This window comes from Alligator mississippiensis, chromosome 1, assembly GCF_030867095.1.
Source record: "Alligator mississippiensis isolate rAllMis1 chromosome 1, rAllMis1, whole genome shotgun sequence".
Taxonomy (NCBI): Eukaryota; Metazoa; Chordata; order Crocodylia; family Alligatoridae; genus Alligator; species Alligator mississippiensis.
In genome coordinates, this window is record NC_081824.1 from 345,789,671 (window position 1) to 345,815,468 (window position 25,798).

A 25,798-nucleotide genomic window follows, 5' to 3' on the forward strand; every position below is an offset into this window, starting at 1 on the left:
CTCCATCCACTTAGGATCCTGAGTTCAGATTTCTTTCCTGAGAGTTGGCCCATAACAGGCAGTACCTAATGCTTTTTAGAAAGACAGTAGTAGTGGCACCTAAATTTACTATAACAGCCTAACAAGTAGAGAACTTGGCCAATGAGAGAGCTGGGTTCTAGATCATCCTTAGCTCTCATATGAAATTATCCTAACCAGTACAATATTGAACCATCTAGCTGGTAGCACCTTTATGCCTTCTGCTGAAGCTGGGTCATTGTCTAGCTAAGAATGTAGGATCATGGAACCACACGGAGAACAATGAAATGGGAACCTGGCTCCACAGTTCCTGGGAGGTATGAGTCCTGGGTTATAGTCTCAGTTCCCATTAAGGATTCTTAATGTATTTAGACAGCTATAGGATAAAAAGCAGAAATAAGCTTTCAGGGACCAGACCCTAGATCAAGGGTGTGCAATTATTTCAGGTGCAGGGCTGCCTATTGAGTTCTGGCAAGCCATCGAGAGCTGCATGACAGGCAGCCAGGGTCAGATAAATATTAAGTTTCTAAATTTTTTAGGGGCCCCATGGGCTGGATACAATGGTCCAGCAGACCGCATCTGGCCCAAGGGCTGCATTTTGCTCACCCCTGCCCTAGAATTCCTTCTCTTGTCTAAGTGCCTTAACCACTTAACAGTACTTCCACTGCCGCTTGCATTCTACTCTATGGAGCAGCTCAGCTACTTCAACAGAGGGGGTAGAAGTTTTCCCTCTTATGCAGCTCTCCTATTGGGGTAATTTCTGCAAAGTAGGAGATGTAGTGTTGAATCCTTCTAGGCTGAGGAGGGCCTAGAACAGGTCTCCCATTTTTTAGATGGTTGCTATAATGATTAAGTTACTTTAAGGGGGGCAGATTCCTTCTCCAGTTTTTGAATGAAAGTGACTGTGGATACTGTGCTTTGTCCTATTGGGTTGCATTAGGCCTTCTCAGTGCACCCAATGGATTAGGCCTCCCTGGAGACTTGGGTAGAGTTTAAGTGCCACTGCATCTCATGTATGTATCGCAGCAGAGCATAGGTAGGAACAAGACTGCTCAGACTCGATTCACTGCTCGCTCAGAAACCTAAGCTGAGGTTACTTATGGAACTTGGTGGTCTGACATGTAGGCATCAAATGGTGAATAAGGGGTTTTCGTGCCTGCTGGTATGGGGGTTTTCTAGACCGCTCTTCTGGACTGAGGCACTAATATTCTGCTTAAGTTCATTTTACAAACACTCTCTGGATCTCACCTTTAGTCCTTAGAGAAGCATGTACATATAACTTTATTGAACTATATTCTGGCTGTCACTAAAGTCTTTATGCTGCTACAGAAGTAGAATGTTTCCTTTAACCTGCCATACCTGGGCATTCTCCTCAGATAAGGCTATTACTAAAAGAGAGGCAAATGGGTAGAATTGATCTCTGGTATGAAGCCATTTAGTACAATAGGAATGGGGCCAAAGTGGATATTGCCTCTCTTGCTGTAGTAAAATTTACAAGAAAGTTCATAAAATTTTGTCCAAAAAACCCACAAACAAACCAGCCTTGTAGACTGGACTATAGAACTCAGCCCAACACTTCAGACTGTTTTAAACTTCTGTTGGGAAAAGATGCAGTGCATCTTCATCAACACTAATGTTTAACCTTTTTCTTCTTTTTCCTAGCCAACCAGCCACCTTCTAAAAATTGCACTCATGCTTACCTCTCACCATTTCCTCGTATCCGAGATGAATACAACTCAACCTCCTATGACTCTGCAATCAGTAAGTACTTTCTTTGGCTGCAAACGGTTCCGATACCTATACTTGCCAGAAAACAAATTTGGACACTCCAGTACACAATAGCTTTATCACTTCACACAGTTTAATTAATAGACTTTTGGTATTTCATACAATTTAGAAATAAAAGTGCAAGCAAAAATGCCTTTACTTCCCTTCATCAGCACTGAATTGCTCATTTCTGAAAGATGATAATATTTAGGCCACTGTCCAGCAAACTCTCTATAGCACATTTAACTTTAAGCATGGGAATAATCTTATGAAACCCCACAGGATACCTCCCAAGCTTAAAGCTAAGTGTGTGTTTAAGTGCTTCTTTGGATAAGAAGCATAGTCTACAAATATGACATTTCCTTTTTGAGAGAGATTTTTGTTCTTTTAACAATAAATAAAGTGTCTCCCTAAAATTTGAGCTTAGACTTGGATAAAGTATAAAATATAAAACCATTTAGCTTTTCTATGAGGAGTCAAAAAATTCCATGAATCTCCTCATAGTTAATCTCATACAGTTATACATTCATGAACAGTTATACTGTTCATGTAAATAATAATTCTACTTCACCTATTTTTGTTTTTCTTGACATGGGTTTAGTGAGGTCACTCTACAGTAATGATTCAAATTTTTCTTTTTGTGGTTTTGGTGGTGTTAGGGGATTTTTTTTTTATCTTTATGCAGTCTGAGAGAGAGAGAGAGAGAGAGAAAACCATTTGGGTTCTTTGAATCAGAATCTTTAAGTTTCCACTAAATTAATATTTGAGGATACACTTGTATTGGTTTTTCAACACTCAGTCTTATTTTGTCAGGTACACCCTATTGGAGCATGTATGCTCTGTAAGATTTAAAAACCTATACTTCCCTGCAGTATATGTTGACACCAGCAAACTCTACAGGAATTACTCTAATATACAATGCTAAAGACATCATTATCTGCACAGAACTTGAAAACCTGTGTTTGTACAGCTGCCATTAAAATGGACAGATTTGACTGAAACAAGGACTTTATGCAAATGCAGCAAAAATTACTTTTGATATAGTATGTGGTTCCTCTGTTTTTCAGCTGTAACTCATAATATGTGGATAAATGGCTGCTGTGTATCCTTGGACCTTCACTATACCTGTTTGCAGTTGCTTACAGGATCCAGTTTTATTTTACATATGGCTCACATAAGAAAATAACATGCATTGCCAGAAATTCTATTGATATTTTAAAAATATATGAACTAATAGCAGAAGCAGAGTTCAAACTTAGTCATTGAGAGTCAGAGGTCAAATCTAGGACTTTACAGCACGTCTAGTGAAGTTTATCTTTCCAGGTACATATGACAAAACCTTAAACCCCTACTAATCTAGGAAAAGTATAAATCAATCATTCATTCAGAAATTCACAAAGAATCTTCAAATTATTATACATGATTATACATAGATGGACAAATAAAGAATAAGAAAGGGAGAAGGAATATCATCAAAATTTTAATTTTTAGTTAATATTTGCCAAAAGAACCATTGCTTAAATATAATTTACTTACTTATATTTTATATTAGAAGATTAGAGACTATACAGTAGATGATGTCTTAGGAAGCGTATTCAAGACCATTCCTACTGCATAAATAGACTTAACTGGATTGCTTTGGAGCTTATTAAATCTGTGTTAAGAAAGAAATTGTTTCAGCAACTGAGATTAGTTGTTTACTAAAGCAGATCTTCATGTTAAAGAAACTTTACATGTGAGCATAATAATACCCCATGATGTTTGATGCTTTTTATATTGTTGTTTTGCCAGTGCAAAAGCCTCCTTGGGCTTTGGCATAACACAACTACCTGCAACATCTTCTAGAAATTTGTATACCTTGCTGGAATTGTGCTTGCTAAGGGAAGAAAATATTGTTAATGTTCTATTATTTTTAGCATACCCTGGGAGAAATCATAGCTCTGTTGATCTCAATTGGAGTTTTACCGTTGTCTTCAATCTGACCAAGAGTTCACCAATTATTTGTGTGTCGGTGTTCAATATTAACTAAATAAAGGACAAAAATGAGACTATCAAGACACTGAGATTACTGCCTTCTTTTATCTCTTTTCTGTTGTTTGCTGATCAGCTGAGGTAACTGGGATCATATCTCAATGTTGCAAAACATGAATGGATCACAACTCCCTTTTCACAAGCTCATAACTTTCTCAGTCTTCCAAGCTTGATTTTTTCCTTGAAGAGTTATTTATTCATTCATGGTCAGTCCCTTAAAACATGCTTTATTTATGGGACAATCAGGAGGAAGAAGGGCAACATGACTGAGTTGGGCGGGTGGGAGGGGGGCTGCTATAGGGCATAGTGAGCTGAATATAAAATTTAAGGGTTTAATGTTGTTGCAAAAAAGTTAATAGCATGCTGGATGTATCAGTAAGAGCGCCATATTCAAATTATGGGCATGCAAGATATTTCTGCTCTGTTCTACACTGGTGAGGACTCACCTGGTATACTGTGTCCAGTTTCAGGCACTATACTTTAAGAAAAATGTGGACAAATTGAAGAGTCCTGGGGTGAGTAGGGGAACCAAATATGATTTGAGGTCTTGAATACATGATACTTGAGTAATAGTTGAAAGACTGGAATTATTTAGGCTAGAAAAAGGGATAACTGAGAGGAGATAATGACTAGAAAAAAATAAAAAGATATAGAATATGATGATAATCAGTTGCTATTTATGTCTACTGTGGACAGGAGAAGTAGTAATGGACTTATGCAGGGATATCCATGTTTAATATGAGGAAGAACCTTCTAACTATGAGGAAGGCTATGTACTGGAACAGATTATTTTAGACAGATGGGGAGGTTTTAGAAAAACTTTTATCAGGGATAGTTTAAACAATAATGCTCAGAACAGGAGCAAGTGGTTAGGCTACCTAACCTCCTCAGGGCTATTTCAGTCCTATTTTTCTATAGGTGATTTTTCATAGATTTTCTCTAAGAAAAGTATTAAACAGCTACCATGACAAAAACCAAACACGATCAGCAGAACTGGGGATATAAACACCCATCTGCTCATACATTCATAGCTGCCTTTACAAGTTAGACATCATAGATTCAAAACTTCAACTCGTTACATTTTTTACAGTCACCATTATTTTATATTACTCTGCACATTCTTTTTGTAAACATCATGGTCTGTATTCTATTCCATTCATTGGGCATTTGAGTGAATTTAGGTTTCTAAATGTGATTCAGGGACTTGAGCAGGGTGAAACAGAGTTATACTTAGGTGCTTAAGTCCATGTAGACACCTAATAGTTGGAATAAAGTCTTGCCCTGTATGTCTTTTAGGGATTGAATAACAGTTTACAGCAGGGGTGTGCAAAATACAGCCTGCGGGCTGGATCCGGCCCACGAGGCCATTCTATCCGACCTGCAAGGCCCATAAAAAAAAAAAAAAAAAAGATGTAGAAAATTAATATTCATCTGCCCTTGGTTCCTGTCAAAAATGAGGAGAGGAGAAGGGCAGGAGGGACCCCAGGCAGGGAATGAGCATGGGGAGGGGGGGAAAGCAGCCCCTCCCCCACCCTTTGCCCATTGCCCTGTGCTGCAGCTGCTCACAGCCCACCTGGGCTGCCTGTACCTGCTCCAGCCAGCCCTGTGCGGGCTGTGAGCACCTGCAGCAAGGAGCGCCAGCCATGGAGTAGGCAAGGGGCTGCTTTTCCTGCCCCTGAGCTCAGCTTTTCCCTGGGCTCCTTCCTGGTGCAGAGGAAAGCGGCCCCTTGCCCACCCCATGGCTGGCGCTCCCTGCTGCAGCTGCTCACAGCACAGGCACAGGCAGCCCCAGGCGGGCTGCAAAGCAGCTGCAGCATGGGGCGCCGGGCATGGGGCAGGGAGGGGCTGCTTCCCTCCCCACCAGCACTCAGCACCACCCTGTAACCCAGCCCCGCTGCCAGCCTGGGCCCCACACAGGCTCCAGGCTTGCCCACTGGGGCTGTGTGTGGCGACAGCAGCTGCAGGACCCCCCCCCCCGCTTGCTGTGCTGGGCAGTGTTTGCCACCGCTGCCTGTGGGCTGCCCAGTGTGTGAGCTCTGGGGCAGGTTACAAGCTGGTGCTGAGTGTGGGGAAAAGCGGCCCCTCGCTTGCACCATGGCTGGCACCCTGCACTGTAGCCGCTTGCAGCCCACGTGGGGCTGCCTGTGCCTGCTCCAGACACCCCCCCCCCCCCCGTGTAGATTGTGAGCGCCTGCAGCAGTAAGTGCTGGCCATGGGGCAGGCGAGGTGCCACTTTTCCCCCCACGCTCAGCACCAGCTTCTTCCCTGCTGGCAAGCAGGGGGTCAGGGCTGTGTGCTGCCCCATGCCTGTACTGCAGGGCTAGGGGGCACTGGTAGTGAGTGAGCGGGGAGCCAGAGGGAGCACGGGGCCTGCACCGGTGTCCTAGGGCCAGTGCTGGCGGGGCCCAGAGCAGGGTGGCAGGAGTACATGGTCCCAGCTGGCAGGGGCTCTATGGAGTCGGGCCAGCTTCCCCTTCTCCCTGCTGGTGCACCCCAGCCTGGCTCCATAGACCCCTGCCAGTCTATGCTCTGCTGTGGGCCTGACTGGTGCTAGCCCTGGGACATTGGTCCCAAGACGGTGGCCAGGGGGCGGGGCACCTGTCAAGGGGTGGGGCTACCCATGAGGCCCTCGACAGCCTGCCAAAACTGGGTAAGTGGCCCTCCACCCAAAATAATTGCCTGCCCCTGGTTTACAGTGACAGGATTCAACATTTGAATTAGGTCTGTGCGAAGCGGCTAGTATTCGCTTCGGATTTGGCTGATTCAGGTGACTGCAATTCGAATCACTGTCCTGAATCGATTTGGCCGAATCTGATTTGTAGATTTGGCTGGTGGTGAATCAGCTGAATCTCTGAATCACAGGCCCCATCCTCCGCCCACTCTCAATGGCTGCCCCACCTGCCCCAGCTCCTGGCTCTTTGGGAAAAAAAGCCAACTCCCCTCCCCAAAAAACAACCCCCCCAAAAAAACAGACTCACCTGCTGCCGCCAAGCAGGGGGCAATCCCTTCTGCCCCCCGCCATGTGGGGGGGCTCTGTCACGAGCCCCCCCCCCCCCCCCCGATTGCTCTTTCAGCCCCAGCAATGGCTGCCCCACGCACCTCAGCTCCTGGCCCTTTGGAAAAAAAAAAAAAAAAAAAGAAAAGAAAAGAAAGCCTGCACTCGCTGGCTGCTGCCCAGTGGGGGGGGGGGAGGGGTGATCCCCACTGCCCTGCACTGCTTGGGGGGCTCTGCATGAACTCCCAGAAGCCCCGAGGCTGCTGCAGGATCCGGCGAGTGCTGGGAGGTTTTCTTCTTACCGTCTGGAGCTCGGGTGGGCGGGGGGCTCACGGCAGAGTCCCCCACGTGGCATGAAGAAGTGAGGGGCAGTGGGGATCACCTCCCTGCCAGGCAGCAGCCAGTGAATGGGGGCTTTTTTTTTTTTTAAAAGGGCTTGGAGCTGGGGCCATGGGGGGTGCCAGGGGAGCAGGTGGGGGTCGGTGAGGGCTGGGGGAGCAAGCAAGGGATGGGGCCTGGCAGGGGTCCCCTTATGGTCCCTTCCCTCCCCTCTCTACTTACCAGCTCGGAGGCTGGGTCCAGCTTCCTGCTGCAGCCAGCAGGGACTGCTGGAATTGCTGAAGCTCTCCAAATCTTTTCTGAATCAATTTGGAGAGCTTCGAATTGATTCAGACCTTTTAATTGGCCCCCTCATTCGATTCGGATCTGGAGAATGCCTGTAACCCTGGTCTGATTGAGTGAGTACTGTAACCAGTACATTGATACAAACAAGGCAACCAACATCATCTCCTTTAGCTGTTTTTTCTTTTCCCTCCCCCCCCCCCCCCCCACCTTTTTTCTGTGAAAGTGGCAGTGGTGCACTTTTGAACTAAAATGCATCAAAACATGTTTTAGTTCAAAAGTGCACTTCCATCATTTTCTGCATGTTGATGTGCATTTCGCTGTTTGTACAGATGTATGCAATGCAACACCAGGTGTGTCAGCTCTTGTGCTCCACAGACTCAATCAATTGTGTCTGCTCCAACGCATTAGATTTAAGGCATGTCAGAGCAAACAAAGGTATGTGTATATATGTCCTAGATGCCTAACTTTCAACCAGAAGCAGTCCTGGTCATGCACAGTAAGCAGGACTGCAAGCAACTAGAGAGCTTTCAAGCTGAACAGGGAGGTACCTAGGCAGTTTTAGATACTTACAGGGTTAGGCATCTGGTGAACAGGCCACAATTCAATCACAGTGTGGGCACGGATGGGTTTAAGGGCCACCTGAATTCCATTTAAGACACCTAAGCCCTTCCCTACTCCTTACTCATGCAAGCCCATTCCTTTCAGGAGGATTGTTCAGTGGGTGCATCTACACATATATTAATGTGCCTTTTCTAATGCTCATTAAAATTTAGTATCTCCAGTGTGAGGTACTAGGCTGTGCTAATGTGCAGTAGTGCATTTGCACACTTTTTTTTACTAATGCCTAATGTGCAGTAGGCTATTTTACTGTGAAGTGTAATGTTACTTTTTTTACATGACATTTTAATGCGCAGTAAAATAATCTACTGCTCATTAAAGCGCATGTGTAGATGCACCCAATGAAGTGCAGGATTTGGTCCACAGTCAAGTCATTAAACTGATCTGCAAAAAGAGGCATTTCCCTAGCTGCTATAAACCAGCATAGGTTTTTTGAAATCCACATCAGAAAGTCATTGAATTAATGGGGCTACACCGATTTATGCCATCTGACTAATCTGACCTGTGGTCCTTAAAAGTCTTTTCTGACCCCACTGACCATTAATATTCTGGGATTTTTAGTTTGTTTTTTTAATCAGTATGAAGCCCCTGTCAGCAGATAACAAATAATACCTAGCAATGATATAGATACAGAAAGTCCACTGAGCCAAGAAATTCTAGTTTATCAACTGTTAAGTTTTAAATATAACAATGAAATTTCTTGGCAGGTATGTTACTGGATTGAAATTAATTTATTGTAACCAATAAAAGTATCTAGTCAGGATGTTAATCTATGAAATATTAGAAATGGCATCTGAAAACAATAATTGTGTATAGGAACCTTAGACATAACCTATCTCTAGGGCAAGGATTGTTATTATATAATATAGTCATGTCCTTGCATAACACAGATTTTACTGTAATACAGGGAAACTTTTCAAATGTAAGATCAAGTCAAAGGAAAAAATATTTAGCAATGAAGATTACATTTGTTTTCCTGCTAAGATTCAGGGGGGGGTTTTGTTGTCATTTTTTTTTAAGTAACTGCTACTAAGGGATAATTAGTAGTAATTGATGGCATATGAGAAAAGACTGTCTTGCAAGATTGATGATGTCTCTGTGAATCCAATACTAACCTGACTTACACTTTGACTTCCGAGAAATTCTTCTAATTTATGCTGGCATTTCAAGCCTTCTAGACCTAGCTTCATTTTCTTTTGTAATTTGGGAAGGTTGTGATACTTCTGTTCCTTATAGGCAACAGGAAGGTAAAGAAACACTTTTTAAAAGAACTTTATCACATTTTCAAACGTCAGAAAAAGTTAAGTTCAGATTTGTAGTGTATGAGTGAAAATTTAGGTCAGTTCTTTTTTAAATCAATGTACTGATCTCTTTACTACAAGTTACATACCTTTATATTCAGACACCACCTTCAAAAGGACATTCAGTGTTATAGTACCTAATAATTCATCCTTTGATTTTAAACTTGTTTTCTGTTGGCTGTAGGAAATATATGGTACAAGTTCTTTGAATAGACTGAACTTTAATGGCTGCCGGGTACAGAATCAGCACGTGTGCCTGGGACAGCAGCACTTTGAGCTGGGATGGAGCAGCCCTGGGCTAGCAGCAGGTTCACGGGGCCATCCCCTGGCTCCAGGTTGTGGCTTTGGGAGGCAGAGGTGCCGGCTCAGGCACAAGAGTGCCCAAAGAATGGAGTTGTGTGTCTAGGTGGCAGGCAGGAGCCTGGCCCCTGGCTGCCTGGACTGAGTGCATGCAATTTATGCCAGGGTCAGTGTTTACACGTGCATTTAGTTGCAGTTATTTTCACCACTGTAAGATAGTACTGTCCCTGATAGCCATTGTAAGATGTACAGTCAGGGACGGTACTATCTTACAGCAGCAAAAATTAGTTTGCTGAAGTCTAATAGTGTTGCACATGTAGACTCTAATAATGCTTTACACCACAGGAAATTAATCAGCTGCACAGTTAAGTGCACATGTAGATGCACCCAATGATGCTTTGCATCGCCTCGTTTTTTAGAAAATCTCTGACATCCCTTGATGCAAATTTCCTAGTGGCCAAGGGCTTTTAAAAATAATGCTTAATGAAGCTGGTATGACTAACACTATTTACTTCTGTAGTTACATTAAATCTTTTTTCTCTATCAAATATATTCTGCTTCCCTTCTTGTATCTTACAATGCATTAAAAATAGCATAACTTCCTTAACTAGGTTGGGAACAACTATTGTAGTTTGGTAGCATTGCCTTATATACAACCCTTTCTTGGGGGATGGGGTGGTATGGCTGCTAAAATGCAAGTTTGAGGCCACAGCAGAAGCACTCATGGTGCAACAAATACCTTGTCACTAGGACATAGGAAGGAAGGAACCTTTTCTCCACATTCAGCTTACTGCCCAAAAATGGTTGCTTCTTGGCTAATTACTAAACCATGTAGGGAAGCTCCGAAGGGAATCCTATTATAACTTCAGTTTGGAGGATGAGGGATTGAGTTTTGGAGAGAAAGAAGGCTCATTAGGAAACAAGAGAGCTGAACTATAGTTCTTCAGTAGTGACGAGAAAGTTTTTATTTTAGAAAAAATTACATGCCAAACAATTTGGAATGCATGAAAGTTACTATTCCTGTATCATGCTTCATGAATGGGGCACAGCTCAGACACATATGCAGTGTGTTCTTTTAAGTACAGTCATATTTTTAGGCTTGGCTGACACTTGGCAGCACAAGTGCAGTGCTTAGATGAAGGGAAAGCCTTCCGAGTAGTTAGAGAGCTGTATTGTTTAAGGCTATGGCAACATACAGTTGCAAATACTGCAGATATAGGATTACCTCAGAATCTGCAGTATTGCCTTGTCCTTTCTTATTCTTATTATAGGAAATGCTTTGAATGTTGCAAGTGTTGAGGTTAGCTAACTCAATACAGCTGGGAAGTTAATTTACTTGGGGCCTCCATGTACTCCGGCAGAAATTGAGTAGAAGCTTAATCAGAGGCAGAACATGGCATTTACCATGTCAAGTGAGTAGAGGAGGCAGAAGCCAGCCCCTTGCAAAAATGAACCACATTACTGTCTGATAAGCAGGCTTCCTTGAACTCATTTCTCTGGAATGGGAGAGAAGATAGGGAGCAAGCAGAACCTTTTCTGCCCTCCAAAGTGACTGGCAGCATAATGGTCAGGAGTGTATTCTAATAAACCTGCTCCAGTTTACTCCATCCACAGAGCAGCAGGGAGATTGAAGGTCCTTGGGTCACAATCTCTCTATCACATTCTTTCTCCTAAGCAGCCTCAGGGACAGTCCTACAACATATAGATAGCCCTTTTCTGTAGGATACAATACAAACTGATTGTTCCTATGAGTAGATACACCTGCGAGTACTCAGCTTGGAGTAAGGTATAATTCCATGCAAATAAAAGCTGCAACATTTGTCTTTGAGCTATCTAAGGTGGTCATTTTTATGTACAACTATGCTTTTCAATTTCATTTTAGTACCTCTGATAGCATGTGTATGCATCTACAAAAGCATTAGAGTAGTCATATTGTATATAATTAGTCTAAAATAATATGGAAATGTTCCATATAAATCATGTTTCGAAACATTTAATTCTTAATTCTTCAATTAAAGCAATCACCTAGGTTTCTAAACATGACCTAGGGTTTAAATGATGAAAAAAGGTGTTTTAAGGCATCAAAGTAAAAATGAACTATTCAAATCTGTCCTCAAGGGGAACAAAGTATATGAAATGCATGTGTCAGTAAGTAAACTGTGGGAAAGCCAGGTCAAAGAAATAGGATGTGGATTTGGCTCTGAATGGTAGTCAGGTTCATCTTTGTGTTTCCACGTTTGATCCTATCAACAATGACTTGTTTCTTGTACCCACAAACTAAATAGGATAACAACCTCCCCCTTCCCCTTCCCTATCCAGGGCAATGGCCTCACCACAGTGCTTCAATTTTGCCCCTCTTCTTAGCTTCCCTTCTTCCAAGTACTGTCTCTCAGAGAGCTTTACATTTCTTTCAGAGCCAGCCACTCATTCATGTCAGCTGGCCCAGCACTTCTAGGCAGACAGGCTATTACTTTTAACCCCCTGCAGCTAGACTTCAGCCCCTGAACCATGCACCTTGTTACACTTGCCCCCTCCCAAGACTGGAGCCCAGGATACACTTTTAGCATCCCCTCTCACCAGGAGAAGAAGTCTGCATTTGCATGTGCAGTCCCGGGGTAATGGTGTACTGAATAGTTAAAAGCCTGCAGGGACAGGTACCATCTCATCGATCGGGGGTTGGCCTTCCAGATAGTATTAAGCCAGGTTAAAGGGGCATGTTCAGTGACCAAAAGGAAATGGACCCCTAGGAGGTAATAACAGAGGGCCTCAACTACCCATTTAGTTTCTAGACATTCCTTTGCTATCACAGCATGTTTCAGCTCGTGGGGGAGGAGCTTCCTGCAGAGATACAGGATGGAGTGTTCTCCATCTTCAAACTCCTGGGAGAGAGCGGCCCGCATGCCTCATTCTGAGGCTTCCATCTCTAATATGAACTCCTTTGTTAAGTCTGGGCTGTGCAGGATCAGCACACTGCATAGCAGCTGTTTTACTGTCCTAGATATTGCTTCATACTTGAGTGACCACTGGAGTCTGAGGTGTTCCCATCCCCAGCAGGTCAGTCAATGGGGCTATAATGGTAGCAAATTGTGGGATGAATAACCAATAGTAGCTTGCTAACCCTAAAAATGACTTCACCTTCTCTGCTGCTACATGCACCCCTGGGGGAGGCATGGGGCACATGTGCCCCCTTTGATTTGTATGGTGGGTGGAGGCAGGATGCCTGCTGCGGGCTTGGGGCCAGGGACAATGCCAGCCTCTTCCCAGTAGGGGGCTGGGCAAGGAATGGGCTGGAGCAGGGCGGGCTTAGCTGCATGGGGTGGCTATGTGGGGGGGCTAAGGTGACTTTTGGGGTGGCCGATAGCCCCTTAAGTCCCTCCCAGTGCCGTCCCTCCTTGGAGCACTCTGCTGTGCTGCATTTTCCCTCAGGAACCCTGTGCTGTGGGGTGGGCAAGAAATGTGCAGCCAGCCCAGAGCTCCTGAGGGAGAGAACAGAGTGAAGTGCCCTGAACAGGGGTGGCATTAGGGGGAGTTTGGGGGGGTCAGGGCTATAGCCTGAGCCTGCCCTGCTCCCACCTGTTCTCAGCCCAGCCCCACCACCAGTAAGAGGTTGGTGCTTCCCTGGCCCCAAGCCCACAGCAGGCAGCCCACCTCCACCCTGCACACAAATCTGGGGGGCACATGCCTCCCACATCTCCCTTGGGGGTTCATGCAGCAGTGAGGAGCTGCCCCCCCCCCCCCCATCTCCCTCACACCTCCTGGATGAGCTGTCCACGGCTCCATCCCGCTCCCAGCCCCAGGGTGTCATTCACCACCTTGGCTAGGCGGCATTTGCCCCTGCCCCTTCCCTCACTGTGGGGGCCTCAATCTGCCCCCTCATGTCCCTTCCCTCCCCTATGCCCTTTCCTGGCCACAGGTATGGTGGCTGCACACATGCATGTGGCATTTATCAGTGACATTAATGGTACACCAGCCCAAAAAACCCAATAGCCTATAATGGTAATTTTTCTTTTATCAGTGCCAATCCAATATGTGACTGATATATTGGTGCACCTCTAATAATAAGTCTGGCAATAACTGATCCAGTAGTTCCAAGGCTTTTCTGAGACAAATTCCCTTATCATCCCCTTCAGGGTCTGATTGAATCTTTCAACTAATCTAGTGGGGATGGTACACTGAAATCTTTACAGAATGGACCATCAGTAAGCCCCAAGCTTCTTGCAATAACCAGGACATGAAGACTGTGTCCTGGTCAGTCAAAACCTCTTTGGGAATGCCAAGAATAGGAGAATTTCTGTAATAGGTCAGAGGCCAAAGTATGTGCTGAGCAAATTGCCACAGCCTTGGGGTAATGGGTGGCATACTTGACAAGGATAAATGTGGATCCCCTTGAGCTGGGTTTCAGTGGTCCCACCAAGGTCACTGTAACCCACTCAAAGGATATGTCAACTGACAAAACAAATACCAGTGGGGCTTTATGAGTGGGGTGGGGAGGAGGTGCAGGGGGGAAGCCAGCTGGCACTTAAGGCAGGATACACAATAGTCCTTGATTTCTTGGTGCACCTCAGACCAGAAAAAACTTTGCCAGTACTCTATCCTGGGGCTTTTCCACCGCAATATGACCTCCCCATTGCATATCATGGGCTAGTTTTAAAACCTAGCTGTGGTACTGCTTTGGCTGTAATAGGTGGGACTGCCAGGTCCCTGTGGTCTTAACTTTTGTCACTCTTATCAAGAGGTCCCCCTGTAACTCAAAATGGGGGTCCTGGGTTGCTAAACTTCCATCCACTATGACCTCATTGACCCAACCCAAATCAGCCATGAGGGCATATATCAGGTCCTCTTCCCTTTGATCATGAATAAAATCCAGGCCTCCCTCCATCTGATCCAATCCACCCTTTCAAGGAGTTCTTGGAGTATCCTGATCCTCTGGTAGGTTGTCTAGATCATACTGAACCTCGATTCCTTTCCCCAAGCATTTCTTTTGGCTTGAGAGGGTCTCCCTCCCGACACACTGCTGCTTGAAATTATTTCTCTCAGTTCTGACTTGATGGAATTGGGGTCAACCTGGATCCTATCAACTCTTCAAGCCAATCCCAACAACTTGGCCATCAAGTCCCAGTCTCATCTCACCACTGGGTAAGCTAAATGGCTGGCCACTGCAGCTGTCATACTAACTTCCTGTCCCCTTATGGTCCAGCTCAGCCATGTTATGGAATATGGTCTGGTATCCCCAAAAATACATTGAAATGAAATTACTGAATGTTGTAGTACGTTTGATTTTTAGAATATAAAATTTGGTATTTTTCTAGTTCAGAGATGGTAAAACACCTTGCTGAAAGGAGTAATTCCAGGGGGCAAGGGGAGGGATTTCTGGTGGCAAAGGTCAGGGGGTTAGGGGATGGGACTTCCGGTCCCAAAAAGGCAACCAGGGGGTGGGGCACCTGTCAAAGGGCAGGGCCACCCATGCAGCCCTTGATGTCTTGCCAAAACTTGGTAAGTGGTCCTCCAGCTGAAGTAATTGCCCACCCCTGGGCGAGAGCCGGAGTCTATGAGCCCTATAACATGGACATTTCCTATATTAACTGGGACCACATATCCCTTCTAGTCTGGGCTCTCTTGCCACACTTTTGGGACATAGGCATGGGCATACCCACAGTCCATCTGAGGTCAGTCCCAGTATTGATGACCTTTCTCCCCACATTGGAAGCTGCTGCCCTTATGACTTTTTTCAATCTGTGGTATGGGTACCACTAATGGTACACAGACAGCCTGTCAGTAGTACATGTTAGCAGTTTTTTAATAATTACTTTATGACAAAAGTTTGCTGGTGGTACTTAAGGTTGTAGAATTTTAAATTGGTGGTGTGCAATCTGTCAGTTTGGGAACTGCTGCATTAGAGTATCATTTCCTCCTCCTGGCCTGCAGGAGTGCCCCAGATGGCCATCTTCCCTGCCTGGGGTATTGGAGAAGTAGGTAGTGCCCCAGAAGAGGCCTCTTTAGAGATCCTGCCTATTTCTTCCACAGTCCAGCTTTCCTCAGCCCTGGGACCTGCTGGCCTTCTAAGGGATTCAGATGGAGGATTTCATGAGAGTGGATTGTTCTACTTTCTGGGTTGCTTCCTTCAAGCTGGTCACCCAGTGGCAGTATACCACCTCTGGGATCCTACTAGGAAGATGGTGCAGAATTGCTCTAAGGTCACTAGTTTCACTATTTCTGCAGCTGATCATGAACCAGGGTTTAGCTAGCGGGTGCACAAGTCCTTTAATTTCTGAGCCTTGTATTTGGGTTCCAAGTCTCCCATTGAAACTTGCAGCAATAGGTCTCCTCTGTCAGATCCAACCCATCTAGTTTGGCAGCTTTAAGGGTTTTATAACCCTGGGCCAAATCTGCTTCTAGGGCCTAGTAAATGGCCTGCACCTCCCCTGTTAACAGAGGGGCCATCCTCATAGCCAAAATGTTCTGTGGCCACTGATAGTTCTCTGCCACCCTCTCAGAAATCACAAGGAAGGCCTCTGGGTCATCTGTAGGTCCCATCTTGGTGAGTATACCACCCTCTATCATCTGGGAACCAGGTGACTCACCAGTTTAGGTTGGGGTCCATCTTGACTCCAAATACTCTTTAGGAACTCCTGCTGTTGTTGCTGCTGCTTCCTCTGGAACTATTGGTGCTGGAATTGGAGCAGCTGAAACAGCTGCTGCTGTTGCTGCAGCCCCTCTAGCCATTTTAGCAGGGATGCTGTCTCCATTGCTGGAGTTGAACTTAGAATGCCCACATTCTCCATCACATGTAGCAGGTTCTTACTCCTTTAGCAAGTCAGCCTTCCCCCTGTCCTTTCTCAAACTAAACAGGATAACCAAAGCATTAACACCACCCATCCACCTCTCCTATCTAGGGCAAGGGCCCCACCACTGTTTCAGTATTGCCTCTCTTCTCTACTTCCCTTCTTCCCAGAATCATCTCTCTGCGAGCTTTAAATTTATTTCGGGGCCAGCCAATCATCTCTGTCACCTGGCCCAGCACTTCTAGGCAGGCAAGCTATTACCCTCTAATGCCCTGCACCTGGGCTCCAGCCCCTGAGCCATGCACCTTGTTATAGTTCCCTTATTAAGAACTAGAACTATGGCCATCTAGATGATTAAGGACTGGAAAATTACATTTGAGAACTTAAAGTTGACAGTGTTTCACAGGAACCCAATGGACTGGCAGGGCACATCTGTATGGGACATTTACTGCGGAGCTGCCTTATTAGCTCCACAGTAAAGTTTCAGTGTCTACACATGTGACTTTATTAGGCTGCAGTAAACTAATTAATTCTGCCATAGGTTAGAACTTGTAAATGCAAGTACTGTCCTATGGTGACATTCTTAAGTGCTCAGCAGTGCATGTGTAGATGCTGACAGGGCTGGCTGTGGCACAAGGGTGCTTCAGTGCAGGGGCAGCCTGCTGGTTAGCTCCACACTGGAGTACCCTTGTGCCTCAGGAAGCTCCTCCACAGCACATCAGAACTGCTCCAGTCCTAGGCACACATGTAAATGTGGCACCCAGGAGCAATAAACTGTGGTGCAATATGCACTGGAGCTTATTGCTCTGTGCTAGTAGTATGTGTAGATGCACCTGCAGAGTACTGAGTAGCCCATGTTGATAAGATGTTGTGCCCCATTCAGTACCAGTTTCAGTCTTTTTTAAGAATGATGGTTTCAATGGTATAAGGTACTGGAATAATTCAGTCCGAAGAAACAAATCTGTGCAAGAACATGGCTTGAGTTGGCAATAGTTTGTGGAGGATGTAGTTTCTTAACTGTTTGTAGATCGAAGAATGCATGAATGGCACTACCATTACATGAGAAAGCTATGTGAGAGAACAGTTTCAGTGGACAGTACAGAAGGACCCTTAGATTTCTGGTACCCCTTAATGTTTTGGGGGAAAATGTTTTCAACTGGTAGAGATACTGTCTAACATTAAGTTCTATATGATCTTTCGTTTTGGCCACAAGCAGATATTCATTCTTATGAGTTTAACTTCAACTCTTTGAAGCCATGTGCTGTTTCCAGCTGAACAGCTGGCTTATCTTGTGAAAAATAGAGGTAAGCACTCCCTAAATACTAGCAGCTTTTGGATCCATGGAGACTAACTACTTCTCCCTTCATTTGGCCATTTGTAAAGACTGATAGCTAAAAGGGTGGCTTTAATATTACAGTAATCCACAGTTGAGAGCTCTTCTTCCAAAACAGAAGTACAGACCTTAAAGGAGTTGTCAAACCATTTTGTGCTTCCCTAATTAGATAAATGTCATTTTTTAAACTGAAATTTCATTACCATGACAGTTTAGTGTTACCAGGACTTCTGCTTTTTGCCTTTGACTGACAGTGGTTAGGATAAATCACTGGCAAATAAATATCTTAGTTAAAAAACACAATTTTTTGAAGTTGCACTCTTCTTGCTTGTTGATTTTTTTGCTTCATTTTCTAGCATTCAAAATTGACAGTTAACAATGCTATTGGCTATATAAGTATAGATATCAGGAACATATTAGAACTTCTCCATTATTTTCTAGGTAAGTATTTCAAACAAAATCTGGACCCTTGCATACAGATGTATATAGACATAAACCACCGCCTACATTGTGGATGTTAGCTCTGTCAAATTGAGATTTATTTCAAAATGAATAAAGTAGTTTTGTTACTAAAGGTGGGAAAATTTCTTCTCATTCATAGTTATGAGAAGGTTTACATAAATTTGCATTGGTTACATTTGTACTACTTTTGGGTTGCTGATAAATTGTTCACAGAAAGCAAATTTCAAAGGTGCCTGTTTACTAGAAAGGAAACATTAAAATTGCCTACAAATGTGTTAATTCAGGGTATACTTTTGTTCCTTTGCATTTAGCAAGGAAAAACAATACTATATGATCAGGTGGTGACATGTAGGGGGTGCCTGGGGGTGCACATGCTCCCCCTGAGAGCACCGGTGCACCCCTGACCTGCTGCGCTTGCCACTTAGGCAATGGGCAGGAGGGGAAGGCGGGAGTACTGGTGCCCAACCTGTAAGTGCTGGCCAATAGCTGCAGCTGCTTCTGGGAGTGGCTGCGGCTGCTTCTGGGAGTGGCTGCCAGCGATTAGCTGGCACTTGCTCCCAGAAGTGGCCACAGCCATTCCCAGAAGCAGCTGCAGCCATTGTAGTGATCAGCCATCATGGCATTGCCCTGGGGGGGGATCCTCCCCCGGTCCACAGGATCAGCCGCAGGGGGAACCCCCCCCCCCAGTTGGCAGGACTGGTTGCAGGGGGGTCATGTGCCCCACCTGACTAAGGTGGCACCAGTCGCCCATGATATGACCTAACCTGACTAACCATAATATTTGTTAAAGCTTTTCGTAGGTCTGTTTTGGCAAGATATACTAACTTAACTTTCAAGTATTTGGGGGTACCCATTCACAATAGTTGGGTGGCCATAGACTGGTTTAGCAGCGTTAGCTTTTAAATGAGGAAGTTGTATTCCATGAACTTGGGGATGAGCCTTACCAAACCACCCCCAGGAATATCACCATACTGTATGACACTTCCTCAAAGGTTCAAGACTGAAGAATGAGAAAAATTTAATCTTCTAGGTCTCAATTTACTGTCTATCCTCTCAGTAATTCATTTAATTATGTGTTTAACTCTATGCTTGTGCTTATATCCCATAGGAGTTAAAGTATTTAAACATCTGTTTAAATGCTGTGGCCATAATGTCAGGTGATATTTCTATCAACATTTGCGCGTGAAGGAAGAACCCTTCACTCTGTTTGAACCTAACTACAAGTTTGATAGCTACATTAGAACAGATGCTGGAAAGTTCATTTCTTTCCCTGAATGCCAGGGACAGATGGATACCTCTGTCTGAAACTTTGTCTAGAGGCAGCTTTAAAACTGTGTTAATTAGATGTTAGATAACATGTTCCAATGCATTATAAAGAATGTTTGTAACCTGTTATTCTTAAGGAGTTTTATTCTCAAGAACACCGCACCCACTCCTGCTCTGCATGGGCTAAATCTAGAAATGAGGCAATGGAGCAATGCTGAAGGTGTTGTATGCCGTCACTCTTGAGCAAACCAGAGACAGAGCCCTGGACAGCGAGCATGGGGTAAAGGGCTCATTTCTGGGTTTGCCATGCATGGGGTGGGATGGTGGGAGGGCAGGATTGGAGAGTTGCCAGCAGGGCCAGGGAAGTTGTGCAGACATATCCAACACATAGACAAGGCCATAGGATACTTTAATATGAGTAAACTGGTCAAGTTAAAACCTGTAGACTTTTTGAATACATTAGATCATGTGCATTAGCTGATACCTCCTAACAGCACACCTTTAAATCCTAGTCTAGAGAAAGCCTGAGTGACTCCAGAGCGGCTGCTGCTGAAGAGCTATAAGTGTTTGAAACTTTCAGCTTACAAATCTAAATGTTAAAGCTTCTTAGTTGCATAGTGTCAATAAAAGTAAGTAGGCGCTGTCAGCTGGGAAATGGCAGGTTCTTCTGCAAATCACTTTTTCTTAGGTACCACTTGTTTTGCGTGCTTTTCCTTAGGCATGTGGAAATATTTTTACTGACTGAATTGTCAGTACTCTCTTTGGTTTTCAGATCCAGGGTCAAAAATCTTAACTACTCACAGTTTGGCTAATGGACTATATTGATGCATTCCTTTTGTGAGTTGCTAGAGGAATTCATTTCACATTTGTAGCTTTTGTAACTTGATGACTTTAATAGATGTGTCATTAATCAGCTATAAAAATATTGTAAGAAGCACTCTTTTGGCCAGAATCTATCACAAAACACTCATCCCATTTATCACCAGCTGCATCTAATAATTCAGCATTGCTTGTCTTTGACTAAAGGGGGCTTCTGAAACTTTACTGACAGAATTGGTTTTATTTAAAGCACTTAATTCTTCAGAAATATGGTTCACATTTTTATTTCTATCTTTTGTAGCTTTATCTTTTCTTAATACATCTCTTATAAAGATGTAATTATATATGGAGAATTATCAATTTCTAAGTGTTCGCTTTGTCAGAGAGAGAGGATCATACAGATTGTTGGTGGTGATATTATGCCAGCATTAAGAATTTCAATGTGTTACTACCTCCTTGATACAGTTGTATCCAATCAGTCTGAGCAGTGATCCAAAAGCATCCTGGCTACAGCATTGGTGTGCCATTTTCTAAATAATTTAAAATTTGGTCAAGTAAATGAATTTATTAAGCATACATACACTGTATAAACACTGAACAGCAGGTTTTCATTCCTCTGTAACTCACATCATATATTCCACAATCACCAGATAAGATCTGGGGTTCAAATCTAATTCTCTCCATATGGTATATAAAATATGTGCACAGTGGAAACAGACCTGGAATGACTTTGGGTTCATTAATAAGAAAAGTGAGAAGAGAAAAAAAAATCTTTAGTAGACAAAGCTGTGTTCTGTTTGAGTTCTAAGAATGTTTGTGCTCTTTTCTCCTTTCTTTCTCTTTTGGGGCCTCCAGTTTATCGTGGTTTCTGGACTGTTCTCATGCTCTTGGGAGTGGTCACTGCTCTGATGGCTGGTTTCTTCATCATCTGTGCAGCCCCTTATGCCAGCCACATTCTGTACAAGACAGGAGGAGGCTTTTTCATCAGTGCTGGTAGGTATCCTGTATATATAATGTACGTGTATATGTGTATGTGTGTGTGTGTGTATATATATATATATATATATATGTGTGTGTGTGTGTGTGTGTGTGTGTGTGTAGGGCTGTGCGAAGCAGCACCATTTCATTTTGATTTCTGTTTCACCGGGACAGTGTTTCGTTTCAAGTTTCATTTAGTTTTGAACCACCGTTCTGTTTCGTTTAGTCAAAACTTTCTCTGTTTCAATGTTTTGCCCATAGGCTATAATGGGGAAGCACAAAACTGCCTATAACTTTGTCATTTCATGCCTGATTGCAGGGATGGTAGCCCCTTCTGAGGCCATGAGGCCTGCCAAGTTTCAAGGAGATAAATGCAGGGATTTCTGGGAAACTGCACCTCAAGCTGCTGACAAGCAAAACTCATGTCACATGTGTGTGTTGAGGCACACCAGGGTGAAAACTGCAGACATGCTAGCCCCTGCTGAGGCCATGAAGCCTGCCAACTTTCAAGGAGATAGGTGCAGGGGTTTCTGGGAAATTTCACCTCAGGCTGTTGACAAACAAAACTTGTGACGTGTTACTGTGTGTGTGTATTAAGGTGCAGTGGGGTGAAAACTGCAGGATTGGTAGCCCCTGCTGAGGCCTTGAAGCCTGCCAACTTTCAAGGAGATAAGTGCAGGGATTTCTGGGAAACTGCACCTCAAGCTGCTGACAAGCAAAACTCATGTCACATGCGTGTGTTGAGGCACAGAGAAAGCTCAGTTCAAACAATGCTGCTTTTTATGCTGATTTTCCATCCCTCCCCCAGAGCACTGGGATTGGAAGGGACCTCAGGGAAGGATCACAGTCACTGGCCAGCTACACAGTCAATATCAGAGCAGTTCTTCCCCCATCTTCTCCCTCCCCCTCCTTAGTTTCTCTTTAGCTGCAAGCTCAAAACAAGTTGAGAAACAGTGTAAAAAAAAATCCGGTGAAATTTCACACAGCCCTAATGTGTGCGTGTGTGTGTATAGATATATATAGATATATATATCTATATATATCTATATATATATATATAGATATATATATCTATATATAGATATGTAGATATATGTATGTATATTTATAGTCAATTCTAGCTGGAAACAGAATGAGTATTTCTATCCCTTATATCAGCTTACCTCATTAGCTGAGAATTGCACCCATCACAATTAAGAAGCATAAACTTCATCACTCTGGGTGTATGGAGGGCCAGATTGGCAGAGGTTTATTTCCAAGATATTGTAGGTATGAAACTGTTATAACAGTTACATTTGCATTAAAATAAAGAACCTAGGATTAAAATTAAACCATACAATTAAATTGCAAATATAGTTAAATTTTTTTATAAGCAAAAATATATAAATGCTTAGTAATTGCTGCTTGCTGCTTTATAGTAATATGACTTCTGAGTGCTTTCTGTAAAGTGATATTTTTGCAATGCATATGATGATAATGGACTTTAATGAAGTTGGAAACCACAGTACATTCATATAAGCGTTTTTACAACAGGAATATTTTGAACAAGAAGGGACTGCATGGGATTTTTACTATGATTCCTAAAATGGAAACAGAATAAAGGTAACTTTAAAATTCTATAGAGGAAGGGTGGCTAATAACTGAGCTCTTAGCCCCTTGTAAAAACAAGACCTTAATGAATCTTCATTTTTTTTACTGTTTCTTTAGTGTCCGTAAATACACTCATTGTTAAAATTAATGACTGTTAACACATTTCATGTATAACACATAGGCATATTATCCCTTTATTTAAGAAACATGTCAGTTTCTTGAAATGAAATATAATGAGGAGTAAATATGTGACCTTGTAGGTGAACAATTAAAATTTAGTTACATTGAGTTGAACAGTACACAACTGGGGCATAGATTCATAGAATCATAGAAAATTAGGGTTGGAAGGGACCTCAGAAAGTCATCTACTTAAACCCCCTGCTCAAAGCAGGACCACTCTCAACTAGATCATCCCAGCCAATGCTTTGTCTTAAAAACTTTCAAGGATAGAGATTCTACAACCTGTTTGGGGAACCTGTTCCGATGATTTACTACCATCCTAGTGAGAGAGTGTTTCCTAATATCTAACCTAAACTTCCCTTGCTGCAACTTGAAACCATTGCTCCTTGTTTTGTCATCTGCCACTGCTGAGAACGGTCTAGCTCCATCCTTTTTGGAACCCTCACTTCAGGTAGTTGAAGACTGCTATTAAATCCCCTCTCAGTCTTCTGTTCTCTAAATAAACCAAGGTCTCTCAACCTCTCCTCCCAAGTCATGTTCCCCAGCCCTTTCTCCATTTTGTTGCCCTCCACTGGACTCTCTCCAATTTGTCTACATCCTTTCTGTAGTGGGGGCCCCAAAACTGGACACAATACTCCAGATGTGGCCTTACCAGTTCTGAATAGAGGGCAATAATCACTTCCCTTAATCTGCTGGCAACACTCTTACCAATGTAGCCCAGTATGCTGTTAGCCTTCTTTGCAACAAGAGCGCACTGTTGGCTCATAGTCAGCTTTTAGTTAACTCTAAGTCCCAGGTCCTTTTCTGCAGAGCTGCTGCCCAGCCAGTCAGCCCCCAGCCTGTACTGGTGCATGAGATTGTTCTGTGCTAAATGCTAGACTTTGCACTTGTCCTTACTGAAACTCATGAGCTTCTTTTTGGTCCAATCCTCCAATTTGTATACATCTCTCTGAATCCTAACCCTACCCGACAATGTATTTACCACTCCCCATAGCTCGGTGTCATCTGCAAACTTGCTAAGGGTGCACTTCCAGGCATCTTCCTTCATTGATGAAGATATTGAACAAAACCAGCCCCAGGGCTGACACCTGGGGCACTCCACCTAATACCGGCTGCTAACTAGACATCTAGCCGTTTACTACTACCCTCTGAATCCAATGATCCAACCAGTTTTCTATCCACCTTACAATCCATTCATCCAACCTGTGCTTCCATAGTTTGCCTGCAAGAATGTTGTGGGAGACCATATCAAAAGCCTTGCTAAAGTCAAGGTATACCACATCCACTGGTCACCCTGAATCCCCAGAGCCAGTCGTCTTATCATAGAAGGCTATCAGGTTGGTCAGGCATGAGCTGCCCTTGATGAATCCATGCGGACTGTTCTTAATCACCTTTTTCTCCAAGTGCATAGAAATGGATTCTTCGAGGACCTACTCCGTGATTTTTCCAGGGACTGAGGTGATGCTGACTGGTCTGTAGTTTCCAGGATTCTCCTTCTTTTCTTTCTTAAATATGGGCACTATATTTGCCCTTTTCCAGTTGTCTCAGACCTCCCCTAGTCACTATAAGTTTTCAAAGATAATGGCCACTGGCTCTGCAATCACATTAGCTAACTCCCTCACCACCCTCAGGTGCATCCTGTCCAGCCTTATAGACTTGTATATGCCAACCTTTTCTAAATAGTTCCTAACCTGTTCTTTTGCCGCAGCTGACTGCTCACCTCCTCCCCAAACTGTGCTGCCAGGTGCAGTAGTCTGGGAGCTAATCTTGCCTGTGAAGACTGAGGTGAAAAAGGCATTGAGCACTTCCTTTTTCTTCATCCTCTGTCACAAGATTGCCTCCCCCATTCAGTAAGGGACCCACACTTTCCCTGATCCTCCTCTTCTGTAGTTTTAAAGGTGTTAATTAGGTGTTAACAAGTTAATTAGCAAGGATTAACATCTATAAAACCACAAACGAAGGAGAGGAAATAATCAATACAGACAATCAACTGCCCCAAGACAGAAACAGTCAGTTGCACAAGCACCCATGTCATGAGTTTTGCCTGTCAGCAGCTAGTGGTGCAGGGCCCCACGGCCCTATCACATTCCCATAGATGGGGGTGCCCAGGCTACCACAGGCCCATCATGTTTCCATGGTTGGGGAGCCCCAGAACCCCAAACCCCTGCACCTATCTCCTTGACAGCTGGCAGGATTCATGGCCTCAGCAGAGGCTAGCACGCCTGCAGCTTTCACCCTGCTGCGCCTTAACACACACAGTGTCACCCATGTCATGAGTTCTGCCTGTCAGCAGCTTGAGGCGCAGTTCCCCCCAAACCCCTGCACCAATCTCCTTGAAACTTGGCAGGCTTTGTGGCCTCAGCACGGGCCACCACCCCTGCAGTTTTCAGCCCACTGTGCCTTAATACACTCAGGGTCATCTATGTCACGAGTTTTGCCTGTCAGCAGCTTGAGGCGCAGTTCCCCCCAAACCCCTGCACCAATCTCCTTGAAACTTGGCAGGCTTCATGGCCTCAGCAGGGGCCACCATCCCTGCAGATTTCACCCCCCTGTGGTGTAACACATACACGTGACTTGAATTTTGTTTTCAAGAATTTGGGGTGCGGTTTCCCCTGAACCCCTGCACCGGTCATCTTGAAACTTGGCAGGCTGTATGCTCTCGGCAGAGGCTACCAACTCTGCAAGTTTCATCAAAATAATACAAAAAACAACAAAGTTATAAATATTTCATTGA

General features: G+C 44.0%; 1 protein-coding gene across 5 annotated transcripts in view; it reads left to right on the forward strand.

Annotated features, from left to right (window-relative positions):
• The window catches only part of TMEM182 (transmembrane protein 182), a 71,134-nt gene that overhangs the window by 28,815 nt on the left and 16,521 nt on the right, over positions 1-25,798 (forward strand). For all 5 annotated transcript variants that reach the window (XM_059721016.1, XM_059721014.1, XM_059721017.1 and 2 more), the window contains 2 exons: positions 1,681-1,779; positions 21,172-21,309. In XM_059721016.1, coding sequence (XP_059576999.1) covers positions 1,681-1,779; positions 21,172-21,309 — 237 coding nt within the window. The remainder of the gene's footprint in view (positions 1-1,680; positions 1,780-21,171; positions 21,310-25,798) is intronic.